The sequence below is a fragment of the Sinocyclocheilus grahami genome, unplaced genomic scaffold, assembly GCF_001515645.1.
Source record: "Sinocyclocheilus grahami isolate Dianchi unplaced genomic scaffold, SAMN03320097.WGS_v1.1 scaffold781.1, whole genome shotgun sequence".
In the NCBI taxonomy this organism is placed as follows: domain Eukaryota; kingdom Metazoa; phylum Chordata; class Actinopteri; order Cypriniformes; family Cyprinidae; genus Sinocyclocheilus; species Sinocyclocheilus grahami.
In genome coordinates, this window is record NW_015505960.1 from 627,309 (window position 1) to 641,130 (window position 13,822).

Sequence of the window (13,822 nt, forward strand, 5' to 3'; positions counted from 1 at the left end):
TATATATATATATATATATATGTGTGTGTGTGTGTGTATTTAATGTGCTGGTGGTTGTGTGTATAACCCTTCTGCTAGCTTTCTTTGCCGTGTTTCCCGGGACCTGTGTGTTTCTGTCCCTTTCTAGGGTAGGTCCTCGGTGAGCACCCCCTTTGCTGGATTCAGAAACCGGGTGCTCGACTCGCAGTGTTTATCTCACTCGTCGATATGTCCAGACGGTATGATAAGCCGGGTTTTGGCTTCATACTTCCTGGATCATGCGGCCAGATCACAGGCTTCTGCGGGAGCCTTCTTGATCATCACGGCACTGCAAAAATTTCCTGGACGTCCGGGCTGGGTTTATGCTTTCAGGCTGCCCTGTCTGGTTTACTGTATTTAGGTCGCCCTGAGGGGCCTCCTGATCACCCTCTTGCTGAGGCATCGAGCGGGAAGTGGCATTTGCGAGAACCTTCTTGTTTAATGCTGTCTCAGGCAGTGCTCCCCTCACCTTAGAGTAGTGGTTCTCAACCTTTTTTTCCACCGGGCCGCACTATGGTCCATATGCAAGTCTGGCGGGCCGCACGCATATCATTTGCATATTATGTCAGCAATACAAACCAACCTGATTTATAATAATATAGCCTAAATATCCATTACATTCATTGAAATAAATAAATAATTCTACTCCCCATAAATAACACCCAATTTTGTGAAATTAATTTAGAATGAACTATAACTGCTGTACAAAAACAAAAACAAAAGAAAGAAGAAGAAAAAAAACATACCTAATGCAGAAAAGCCACCTCTTTTTCCGAATTGCGCAGATGACCACTATCTTTCTTTCATCTCTTCTGATAAATTTTCAGTCAAATCGTTTTCTGTGTGCTAGATCAGAGCTAGAGCCCTGCATTTCAGCCCAGGCCTGTGGTGTAGTGTTATATGCATTTATGATGTAATTGCATATTGACCCCACTAGAGGGCCACCTAGGGATGGACTGTGGGGGGTTACTGGATGAACGAGTAAGACTGTACCAGGCATGAGCGGGTTAGCAGCAGGAGCTGCTGGTGTTCTGTAATAAACATGTGGTTCTGAGTTATAACTCTCCGTGCACGTAGTCTATTGGATACACTGCACTAGAAGAGACATTACAAGGCCCGAGGGGCCCCGACTTTTTTATGCCCCTCGGGCTGGGCTTCGGGACAATTTTCACGTCATAGTTCAGACGCGGGCAGGGCCTCGGGCCTGTTTTAGGCTTCTGCTTATTTTTATATTTTAGACATCCATCAATTAGTGATGAAAAAATTGCCTCGCTGGTGGAAACAACACGAGACCGTGCTACCGTGACTTAAGGCAGAAAGCGCATCATGTTTGATTTCTTTATTTTATAAAAGCACAACGTTTTGTTGACATTGTGAGTGCACAAATAAAAGTAGACCCTTAATAGTTACGAATGATGTATTATTCTTATCTTTATGAGCAAAAATGACGGTGTATCCACTGGAAAAAAATGCAAGTGATCGCGCTGGCGCCTCCATGTCCTGCAAAGCGTGCTTCAGCTTCCACTCTCTGCGAAAAAATATTGGATATAATGCACATTTATCTAAGTTTAACGTTTAAACATTGTTATATGCGTATTCCCTTAAAGGAATCTATTCCTGATTCCAAGCCTTGAACTCTACCTCGGGCCCAGGAGTTCTGGCCCTAAAAGGCAAGTTTTTTGGGGGTATGAGGTCTAGGCCTTTGGCCGTATGGAATAATGTCACTGACAGCCGTCTAACGTCCCAGGGGCAACTCCCAATGGTAGAGTTGGTACTTAGTGCTCACCATGGTTTCTGGCATGCACTCCCCTCAGCATGGCAGCGTGGGTATACCTCTCCCCATAGCGACCCCTAGAGGATGCAGTTCGAAGTTCCCATGAAAGGGAACGTCTCAGGTTATGGTTCCCTGAGTAGGGAACGAGACACTGTGTCCTCTAGGTTTCTTGCCATGCTGAGGACGTAAGCTTCAGACGAAGAAGTGGATGATGTGTTCTCCCGGTGCCTATTTATACTACAGTCGCACCGGTAGTGACGTCATGGCTGTCGCCGGCCAACGTGTTGCTGGTGTTTTTTCAATGTATGCTTCAAGACACAGGTCACAACGAGGCGTTCCCCTTAGCGACCCCTAGAGGACGCAGTGTCTCGTTCCCTACTTAGGGAACCATGGTTACATAAGTAACCTGAGACGTTATCTAATGACCACATGACATCAAAATGAAAGTTTTATTGGCTTTTGTTAACCTTAAGTTAACAACACGAATGTCCTAATGGGTTTTAGAATGGCAGATTTGGATCTTTGTGTTAAACAGTTTCTTAGATTCACATTGCAGAATACACTTAAAAGGTCCTACCAAACGGGGAATCCATCAGGAAGTACTCCATTACAGTTGATGCCACTACATTTCCCATCAGCTCCGACTATGAAGTAGCGATCACTGGAGGACTGATTACAGGGGAAATCTGACAGAAGTCCAACTCTGGTCAGAAAGAAGTTCTTTGATGATGGGTTGAATGCTGTTGGTTAGGGTGACAAGCTGAGGATGTTGGGAGTTGAGCTGTTCACTTGAGCATCAAAAATGCTGTTTGCTAGGTGAAATGTATTGATAGTATAAACAGATGGGAGAATTTGCATTAGATCTATGTTTTTTAAGTCTCTTGTGCTCAACACGGCTGTGTTTATTTGATCAAAACACATAAAACAGCAATATTGTGAAATATTATTACAATTTCTAAAGACGTTTTACCTGAGCACAGCCCAGCCACCAGCCATTTCTCACAGCCAGGGTACGTCTGATCAAATACACAATACGGCTGCTTCAGTATCACTGTATTCCTTGTGACAGTGGCTAGGAAAGCATTAGGTGTGAGCTCAGGCTGGAATAGCTGACCTGTAGACAGAGAAAAATACTTTAAAGAGCCATTTTTAAAGTGACCTCATTGTTCCAACTTGATGCCATTCAAATCTGTGACATATAATAGCAGGTTTAGTCTGATTCATAACCCTGTCCAGGGGAAAAAGGATTGTGTAACACCTACCAACCCCAAATACTGTAACTGCAGTGCTACAGGTGTACTGATGGAAAACTAGCCATGGAACAGAACGTACAGGTTCAGTCTAGCCTCCTAGTGTGTGATTCCCTCGAGTCTCAATATAGATTCTGTTTTTACAACTTGCATGAACATGACATAGAAAAGGTTTCATTGGAGGTTTTTATATCTGTATTCATCTCTGTAGTAGGTTATTTAAAAAATGTGTAATGAGTGTGACACCCTATGACATGCTACTAATTAATGACTTAAGCTATTTATAACAAATATAGTCCACAACACAAAATAATAGCTTAAAAAATGACCCCATTTAAAAGTTTAAATATGTTTGATTCTTAATGCTGTGTCGTTATACCTGGAGGATTTTTTTTTATCCCTCTTACTTTGTTAAAATTATTAACAGATTCTGCATACACACACACACACACACACACACACACATATATATATATATAGTTTTTTTTTCATTGGAATATTAGCCAATTTCCATGTGCCCATTTATCATCACTACATTATATTTTATTATTAGATATTAATATTTAATATATATTTTTCATTTTTTTTTGTTTAGCAGTGACCTTTGCACAATATCTATATAGACATAGACAGCGGGCCATTGGTACAAATATTCAGTAACTTTTTATAAACTACATTAGTCATTTGTTCATAATAGTTGCCAGCGGGAGGAAGCTTTTTAGCTTATTACTCTGTAATCATCTTTGTCTGACATCCAACATGATGAAAATGTAATGGAATATTTGTGTGCACTTTACTCTGTCTTTAATGAGCTATTATCAAAGAAAGCCTCTCTCCATTTAAACTGAGGGAAAAGGTAAACAACATAATTAAAGAATAAATTAAGTGCATTTGTGATGTAACACAGAAACCAGATCTCTATAGTAACCATATAAAAAGAACAAACAGACATTGGTACTAAGGCTAAAATGCATTTACCTTCTCCGGTCCGCATCCAGATAGACAGCAATGACATCAAATGGATCACTGCATTTATGTTCATCTTGTAACAAGGATGCAGATAGCTTCTATTGAATAAAATCGGGAGTAAAATCAAACCTGGATGGTGTCTCTGCTCAGTAATGTGCCTGGTAGACACTAATCAACTCTAATCAAGAGTTTTTCATGAGGGTGTGTGAATCCCAGGTAGAAACCGGGAAGTGCTTTAGGCATAAAAAGTGCTTTGAAATTCCAAAGACTTACTGTTGCTACATTGTATGGTAGTGAAAAATGCTTGAATCATGTTAAAATGCTTTCGGCTTTAATCTTATAGCACAGAACACGTTTTCATTGGCAATGCCACAATTACAATGTCAAGGTGGTGCAAATTGTAAAGTCGCAACATGTGATCAAACTCTCTGACACTTGAATGGAAAATAAAGCAAAGTCAGAGCGAAAGGCTGTTTGAATGACTTATGTTAAAGTCAACAAACCCTCCACATACTGGTGACTTAATGCCCACCAAACAGGCACATGACGCGTTTATTCATACAACATATCAATAAAACTCGATTCCTTGTGTCTTGAGGGCAAAGCACCCATGGTAATTAATAACGTAACATGCATCAAAACGTTTAGTTTTTCATTTATGCCATTATATTGGTTTTCTAGGACAAACTAGGCTGTGTAATTCCGCAGCTCCGGCAACTTTCTGAAGTGTTTGTAATCAAATAATCAAAATTGTGTTGTTAAAACCAGCTTAGCCAGACCTGCTTAGACATGAAGCAAATGATCCGTTGTTTATAGGTATAAGTCACTGACATTTTCTCTGTAACGTTCGCTCTCTGTTAGAGGCCTCAATGTGAACATGTAAAACTCAGAATTCATATTATTTGCAAACACTGGACGGGTGAGTTGAAATAATGACGCAGTAGTAAAACAACAATATCCAGCATCCCATTGTGGTGAAACAGTATTTGCCAAGTGGTAATTCAGGGTGGAGAGAATAATGCAGGGCTTTTTTGTTTTCACATGTGCTTCAAAGGAATGTGGTACACATGACAACAGGGTCCATTAGTGACTAATGAACACTTACACCGCTAGTTCTCTCAGTAATTATTATTTTTTTTAAATGCAGAGACTGTCCATTTAAATGATTTTTGATTAGAGATCATTTCTGTCAAAATCCTGAAATGAACCATTATGTATTTTTTTATTATTATTATTTGCCATTTTAAATGGTCCTGCATGTACAAATGACATCCAAAATTCAAGGAATGGTCTCAGACATTTACTTAAGCAAAATCACACAGTTTTTTTTTGCTTATTTTCTTGTTTTATGCATAAACTTATTTTTGATACATTTTTCAAGACTTCATTTTATATTTGCATCTTGAGTATATGTATCCTGATTTAAGGTTGTTTAGATATTTGTATTGGAAAACCAAAATACGAGATTAAATGTTACACTCATTGCAAAATAATTATATATATATATTTTTTTACTTTTTTTCTACTACAATCTGAATTCAGAAAGCACACATTTTTTGCGTGATGCACTGAAACGCAAAAGGAAAGTATTCACTCTTAGTTTCCCTTGTTGTTTATTTAAAAAAAAACACATTTACAACTGAACAAAAGTTGATCCTGGTCACATTATTTGATCAACACTCCAGCGAAGAAAAACATCCAGCTTTTCAAATGTCCAGCTCAAGTGTTGAACATCTGACTCGAGCACAAAGTATGAGTGCGCTCCTGAAACACTGATTTCAAACTGTGTTTTCAGCACACAGCTCAGAAAATATTCACTGCTGGAGGCGTTTCTGCCATTGTAAGGTAGTATCTGCTGGATACGTCCATCCTTTCAATCCAGTCACCTCTTCCCCATGATGAAGCTGGGCACTTCTGCATCATCTTCTCGCTCTTCTGCTTCAGAAGCAGAGGATGATGACTTCTCCTCTGAGCCTGCTGACACAAACACATTATTACTCACTAACTGAAATTCAAGAGGTGCAGTTATGATTATGATGACCTGTGCTGCCATTCATAAATAGCACTTTTAAATATAGTGCTCAATAAATATTCACCCCACGGATGGTTTTACTTTACAACATTGAATCACAGAGGATTTATTTCGCTTTTTTGACAACAGAGAAAACGTATACAAATCAGTCAGCTCAATTAATTCATAATTTCAGCATTATAAAATATTTGTTTAGATAGGTGTTCAGAGACTCATGTTTAGTAGGTGTCTTCCTGCTGGGGTTGACAGAACATGAACAGGGGGTGAATTTATAAGATCATTTCAACATCTTTACCTTCTTTCTGGCTCTCCATCTTGGCTTTCTTGGCCAACATCTTTTGTTTCAACTTTTCCCTAAATAACACGAAAGAACAATTGAGATTCAGAGACACACGAGATAAACTAAGAGATCTCTAATGATTCTAAAGTATCTGAATCAAAAACGAGACAGTATTTTCGCGAACCTCTTTTTTCTGCGTTTGGCCGTTCTTTCTTCAGCAGCCTTTTGGTTTTCGTTCACCTTCTCAATATATTTTTCATCCAGCTTTTGCTGCAAGAGTAAAACAAATTACTTGTGAATTAATTCTAGCTGTACTTTATTTTGAATGTAATTTTTTTTATTTTGAAAAAGACAGGCCAAATTCAAGACCCAAAACTCGATGCAAAAAGTGTTAGCAAAATATATATTTTTTATTATTTTAATCTTAAATAAAGTTATTATTATTATTATTATTATTGTTGTTGTTATAAATTGTTCTTTTAAGCTTTCCATTCATCAAAGAGTCAAAAGCATGCATGACCATTTCCACAAAAATATTAAGCAGCAAAACCGGTTTACAAACATTGATAATAATAATAAATATTTCTTGAGCACCAAGCATCAGCATATTAGAATGATTTCTGAAAGATCACTGATGACTGGAGTAATGGTTTTACAAAATTTTAAAACAAACTAAAATAGAAAATAGTTTATTTTATAATGCAATAATTTTTCACAATATTATTGTATTTACTACGTTGTTGATTAAATAAATGCAGCCTTGCTGAGCGTAAGAGGCTTCTTTTGAAATCTTACTACCCCAAACTTTTGAACAGTAGTGTACATTTTAATCAATTTTCACTTGAATTATAAGAACAGTCTCTCTCTATAAGAGAGAGGAACTTGGTGTTACAAATGTATAGGAGGTGATTTTTGATGCGTTTCCAAAAGAAACACAAAAGTGGGGAACAATGCATCGGAATGGAGCGGAATATTACATTGACAAATTCAACTCAATATTGCTCAATTCACAAGATTGTCACAGCAACAGTCAAATGTCTGTTCACCAGAAGTCATTTAAAGTTTAAAACAATCTCAGGGAGGACTGGGAACGAAAAAAAAAACTGTGCTCTGTATGTCACCAATAAGCATGACAGACTTTTTTTTTTAAATCTACAGTAATATACATATCATTCACACATATACTGTTTGGCAACAATTCTGAGAACCATATATTTTCACGTTTTCTTAAGAGTAATTCATTATTTGATAATCATATGCTTTAGGCAAAAATAAAGCTACCTTTTCAGAAATTCGTTCCAGGAAGTCTTGTCTCTGATATTCCCGACGGCGCAGATGTCTATACACATGAAATTCCCCGCTGCCTGCTCCAGCACTGGAACCTGCGGAAATTCAACAAATATACCAAAAATGAATCCTGACCGATTATTTGCGAGGGCAAAATTCCTGAGAATGTTAGACCCAATTACAGTAGTGTGTGAAGCACTAGACAAAATATAAATATGAAAACATTATATTACAACAAAGATCAATAAAAAATTTGGGGTCAGTCACTGTTAGTGCTGCTGCACATCTCACTTTTCAGCGCGTTTTGTTTAACAGAGTGTGTTAGCCAATCACAAAACCTGGATGCATCTCTGCTCCAATGTTGTGAGTTTGGGGCAGGAGTACCTGCTGTTGCAGCCAACAAGTGTGGGACTCTTGAGGAAACCTGTTTGATTTGATCAAATAATTCTTTGAAATACCATACTAAAATTATCTGAAAGAGTTTTCTATAGCTTACTACTATGCAGTGGCACCGCAACATCACTACTGAATCTACAGCGCAAAACATACAACCCCGAGGAGATTCTGATTCCAGACCAAATGACTCTTACACGGTGTCTACACCGGACGCGAGCGGCACGACGCGAAGTGACAACTGTTGCGCCCGGAGTAGACATTTCTTTTCATAATTTAAATTTAAATTAAATATATATATATATATATATATTTTATGCATGCATTTCTTCTTCATAAATACTAAAAGAAATGGATGCGTATGAATTTACGAATCAATTTAGAGTATGAATCATTAAATTACTTTCTTATTGAAGTTTCAAACTTACATAATTCAGCAAGTTCTCGAGACACACACACACACACATATATTTATATATATCTATCTATCAGGGGCGTTTCCTCCGAGGAGGCAAGGGAGGCAGTGTCTCCTCTCCTCAAAAGTGGATGAGAAAATAATCGGTATTACAAAAATAAAAACGCAAATATGACTAAATACGACATTAAAAGTCACTCATTTTTATAAAGTAACACTGTCCAACAGCGACACCCGCAGGTAAAGTTAGAGTGGAGGCTTGCCTCCCTTCGGTCCATAGGCTTTCTACAGAGACCCTAAAGCGTGCCGTGACTTTTCTGGAGACTTATTGAGATGAATGGGGGAAAGTCACGTGAGAGGAGGCAATGCCTCCGTCGCACTATAATTGGGTATGATCGGATGTGATTGGTTCGTGTGATAAATCCCGCCTCTAGTTTTCGTGTGAGCTCTCGGCCTGAATGAAGAAAATGATAGAGTTATTGACTAATTATAAAGTAAACAACTCTCCAGCTTAGATATCATGCTTTGTGTCACATCAAAATGAAACATGAAATGACTTGAAAACGTGATGACGGTGTCAGTTTTTAGTGAGCATTCAGCTTGATGAAATAAAAGATGTATCTTCGTGCCTGTGACAAAGTTTACAGGGCTTTTATGTGCAGCAACTACACGATGCCGCATCACACCAGGGGCAGTGTTAACGCCGGTGAAATAGAGAATGTGAAATGGCAGCATCTCCGGCGCCATCACATATAGATTAGTTGAAGTTTGTTTAATTTCAATGAAATTATGTGTTATGATGCAGCGGCCTTACCGGTACTCAAATAAGCAGAGTATGATGGTGTCCTAAAAGACGTGATGAAACTGTCTAGAACGCTCGATATAAATGCGCACCACGCGTACAGGGCACAGCAAAAGTGTATTAAGCGGCTTCGGCCCGGCCAGTGATTCGGGACGGAAAGCAGATAGTGTTATGACCTGCGCTTTAGATGGAGTCGATTGTAACAGTCTTTCTCCTGATCACTTGGCCAATAAGAACACCCCGGCGATACAGAGTAATATCATGCCAAGGGGTCAGTGCATCCCAGCCATCGCGCGTTACTTTGATGCGCAAGGTGCCCGTGCGCCGTGCGCCGTTCGCCATGCTCTCTGTGGCACCCGGCCTTTTAGCCAGAGCTGAAGCAGTCGCATATGCAGGAGCCCTAGTTTGTACACTGTCGAGGCGGCAGCCATCTGGCCGAGCATCCTCTGAAAGTATTTCAGCGGGGGAGAGTGCCCTAACTTGAAGACTGCGAGAGAGCTGATCAGTTTTTGTGAGCGCTCCTTTTTGTGACAGACACGCTCACATATTTATTGAATTCAGCTCCACTCCTAAAAAGGAGATTTTCTGGCTCCAGCATGCTCTTTTGCATATTCACAGTCAGCCCTAAGCTCTGAAGATGAGCGAGGAGTCTGAGCTTGTCGGTGAGCAGCACGCTCTCTGATTGGGCTAAGACTAGCCAATCATTGAGATAATTCAGGATGCACATTCCGCTGTGCTTCAGAGGAGAGAGAGCAGCATCCATGCATTTCGTAAACGTACGAGGGGCCAGGGATTTTATAAATGCTACCACGGTCATGCTGTGCGTCCTGATGAGAATGTGACAGTGGAGAATGTCTGGGAGAAAGCACTCGAGCGCTAGGTGTACAGGACGGAGCTCCAGACAGTTTATGTGCCACAACTTCTTTCTGACCACGTCCGGAAGACTGGTCTGCCGTCGCATACGGCTCCCCAGCCCGTGCTCGATGCATCTGTTGTAACAGTCTTTCTCCTGATCACTTGGCCAATAAGAACACCCCGGCGATACAGAGTAATATCATGCCAAGGGGTCAGTGCATCCCAGCCGTCGCGCGTTACTTTGATGCGCAAGGTGCCCGTGCGCCGTGCGCCGTTCGCCATGCTCTCTGTGGCACCCGGCCTTTTAGCCAGAGCTGAAGCAGTCGCATATGCAGGAGCCCTAGTTTGTACACTGTCGAGGCGGCAGCCATCTGGCCGAGCATCCTCTGAAAGTATTTCAGCGGGGGAGAGTGCCCTAACTTGAAGACTGCGAGAGAGCTGATCAGTTTTTGTGAGCGCTCCTTTTTGTGACAGACACGCTCACATATTTATTGAATTCAGCTCCACTCCTAAAAAGGAGATTTTCTGGCTCCAGCATGCTCTTTTGCATATTCACAGTCAGCCCTAAGCTCTGAAGATGAGCGAGGAGTCTGAGCTTGTCGGTGAGCAGCACGCTCTCTGATTGGGCTAAGACTAGCCAATCATTGAGATAATTCAGGATGCACATTCCGCTGTGCTTCAGAGGAGAGAGAGCAGCATCCATGCATTTCGTAAACGTACGAGGGGCCAGGGATCAACCGAAGGGTAGGACTGTGAATTGGTACGCTATATACCCTCAAATGTAAATCTCAGGAAATGCCTGTGGCTACCTGAATGTGAAAATAAGCATTCTTTAAATCCACAGAGATAAAACAATCTTTTGGTCTGATGTGTGAGAGGATTTGTCTCAGCGTAACCATTTTGAACGAGCGCGATTCAGTGCGGTCTCAGGTCCAAGATTGGGCGACTGTAGAAGCCGCTCTCGTGGTCTGCTAGGGGCACTGTCTCTACAGCGCGTTTTGCGAGGAGGTTGTGTATTTCCTCTTGCAGAACTGAGGCATTCTGCTCCCGTAACAGTGGACATTAACACACCATTGAAACGGGGTGGCCTGCGGAAGAACTGAAGTGTGTAGCCGTTCTTTATTGATTTCATAACCCACTCTGATACCCCTGGCAGTGCCTGCCACGCTTCTGTGAACTGTGACAGCGGACGAGGCGGACTGCACACCGTGAGGGATAACTCGCCGTTGGGGGGCGGGGAGTTTAATACCCCAACAAGCAGGCGGGCGGGGTGAACACACAGTGGAGCGAGCAGACTTTTTCAGTGGCTCGTCTTCAGCGCTGGGTGCAAATTTCCTCCTCCGAGAGACAGCATCAGGAACGCAGCTTTGATTCTGGTGCCGGTAGCCTGCCGTCTCTGTCAGGGCTGGGTCTCTGGCACTTCGAGCCATGATGGAGCTTCGGCCAAGGCTGTCTTGGTCTCACCGCCGGCTCATGTTCTCGCTGAACAGCAGCAGAAGAGGCGTTCGGTCTTCCCGCGCGCTGCGTTGAGGAGGAGCGGGAACGCGCAGGAGGGTTCGCGCCAGCGCGCTTTGGCAGGAAGTGGCTAATAGCCTTCGACTGTGAATGTCTCTACCGCTGCTCCGAAGAGACCTGAGGGATTCACGGGAGCATCAAGAAGGGCCATTTTTTCAGAGTCCTTCAACTCAGTCAGAGTAAGCCACAGGTGACGATCTAGCACCACAAGATTCCCCACATTGCGGCCGATCGTTCGAGCGGTCACCTTTGTCACTCTGAGGGCCAGATCCGTGGCGCGTCGGAGCTCTTTGAACACTTTAGGGTCCGGCCCGTCCTCATCCAGAGACTTGAACAGCTTGGCCTGATACACCTGGAGTATCGCCATCACGTGCAGTGCTGACGCTGCTTGGCCCGCTGCGGAGTAAGCCTTGCCGGCGAAGTTTGCAGTGGCGCGGCAAGGTTTAGAGGGGAGAGACGCGTTTCTCACTCTCCAGTTCGCCGCAGCTGAAGGACAGAGATGGGTAGCGATGGCTTCTTTCACGGGAGGGAGTTTAAGATACCCCACTTGGTCAGCGCCATCCACAGAAGACAGGTGGGAGGATCCCGGGTTGTGCACTCGACTGGTGAAAGGCACGTTCCACGACTTCTTTATCTCATCATGCACCTCGCGGAAAAAGGGGCCGTCGGGGTGTCCTTTCGGCCGCGATCCGACTGGAGGTACCACTCATCCAGACTGCTTCTGGCCGGCTCGGCAGGAGGGGCCCACTTCAAACCGAGCTCATCAACTGCCTTGGACAGGACGCTAAGGAGCTCGACATCACTACGATGGAGGTCCCCCGTGTCGCTGCCGTGGGGCGAAGTGTAATCCAGCGGGCTGTTAGACCACTCCTCTCTCGCAGACGCTGCCACCGAAATGGCATCATCTTCATCCTCAGCATCCTCCATGGCACCGAAGGACACCACATCTTGAGCAATGGGGGAGGGGCGGAGAACAGCGGTCATGGAGCGCACTGGAAGGGGACCTGCAGCAGGGGGGTGAGGAGCGCGTGGGCACTGAGCCGGCGCGGGCTCGTCACCTGACCCTGACAGATCCTCGTCAGAAGCTCGCGGCACTTTCCTCCTTGGCTCGAAGACACTGCAGAGGAAGAGCGCGGCAGGGCTAGTTGGGCGAGTTCATCGCCTTGGACGATGGCCACATGGAGCTTGAGAGTCCAGAGCTCATATCTCCGCAGTGGGGCAGTCCGACCCCTCAAGCGCCGCCTCTGCATGGGCGCGACCCAGGCAGAAGACGCACGACTTGTGGCCATCAGAGACTTTGATTGGCTCTGTGCAGGAGAGGCAATCGCGAGTCATCCTTGTTTCCGAAGCGCACCGGAACACAGCAGGGGAAGAAAAGACGTGTCTGCTGCAGCGTGTAGATCACGGTGAGTAGTTTTGTTGATAGGCTTCTTGCTTCTCATAGAAGGTTGGCTGAAGAAAAAGATTCTGAATGGATGACGTACAAGCGCTACTTTATATAGAGTGGGAGCCCCTCATATTTTGCGTGCTTGAATGCCATTGGCCAGTTTCACTGGCGTGATTCAATAAGGCTTCAGTAGTATTTGGAGAAAAGGGTAATTCCCAAAGCAATGTAGAGTGACCGAATCGAAAGGGAACTATAGCTATTTGCACTTAGTGTAAACATTGAGTGTAACAAGGACATGAATTATATATACACACACACACAGTATATATAACTGCCTCCTCATTTTAAAACACCACCGCACGCCACTGAGATATAGATATATATTAGGGATGTCAGTTTTCGATCATTTCCATGATCGATCGTAGTTTAAATTAACGATCAATTAATCGATTAATGGTTAACCTTAATGCTGCAAAATGCGTCTATGCAGCCCGGCATGACAGGATGTGCAAAAGTTACTCAAAACCACTTTCTCACCCGATTTAAAGGGGATTTAGTCTGAATAAAATGCTAGTAGCAGGATTGTAAAATTAATAGATGTGATTATGATCATTTGATAAAATGAAGAGAGCTGGTTTGAGATCATTTTACTGTTGACTGTTTCCTTTCCCGTCACGGAGAGCGCTGAACACGCCTCTTTAAATGGTTTTGTGGTGGTCATTGTTGTATTTTAAAACAATTGTAATGTTTTCAACTGACATTATGGCATTTAAAATAAAATGATCCCAAACGTAACTGTGGCGCGTGTGGCTGTGCTGCGCAGTCAGTGAACCGCTTCCATCGGC

General features: G+C 42.9%; 1 protein-coding gene and 1 pseudogene across 2 annotated transcripts in view; both read right to left on the bottom strand.

Moving 5' to 3' along the window:
* LOC107561574 (uncharacterized) overlaps window positions 1-4,179 on the bottom strand; it is an 8,320-nt pseudogene extending 4,141 nt beyond the window's left edge.
* A 1,428-nt stretch (window positions 4,180-5,607) lies between these two features.
* The window catches only part of LOC107561582 (PRKR-interacting protein 1 homolog), a 12,976-nt gene continuing 4,761 nt past the window's right edge, over window positions 5,608-13,822 (bottom strand). The window contains exons 3-6 of one of the 2 annotated variants that reach the window (XM_016246054.1): window positions 7,605-7,705; window positions 6,508-6,593; window positions 6,339-6,397; window positions 5,608-5,985 (exon numbers count right to left, since the gene is read on the bottom strand). In XM_016246054.1, the coding sequence (XP_016101540.1) occupies window positions 5,894-5,985; window positions 6,339-6,397; window positions 6,508-6,593; window positions 7,605-7,705 (338 nt within the window). In that variant the 3' untranslated portion in view covers window positions 5,608-5,893. Of the gene's footprint in view, window positions 5,989-6,338; window positions 6,398-6,507; window positions 6,594-7,604; window positions 7,706-13,822 lie in introns of both variants that reach the window. The other variant, XM_016246053.1, reaches the window with a different exon arrangement.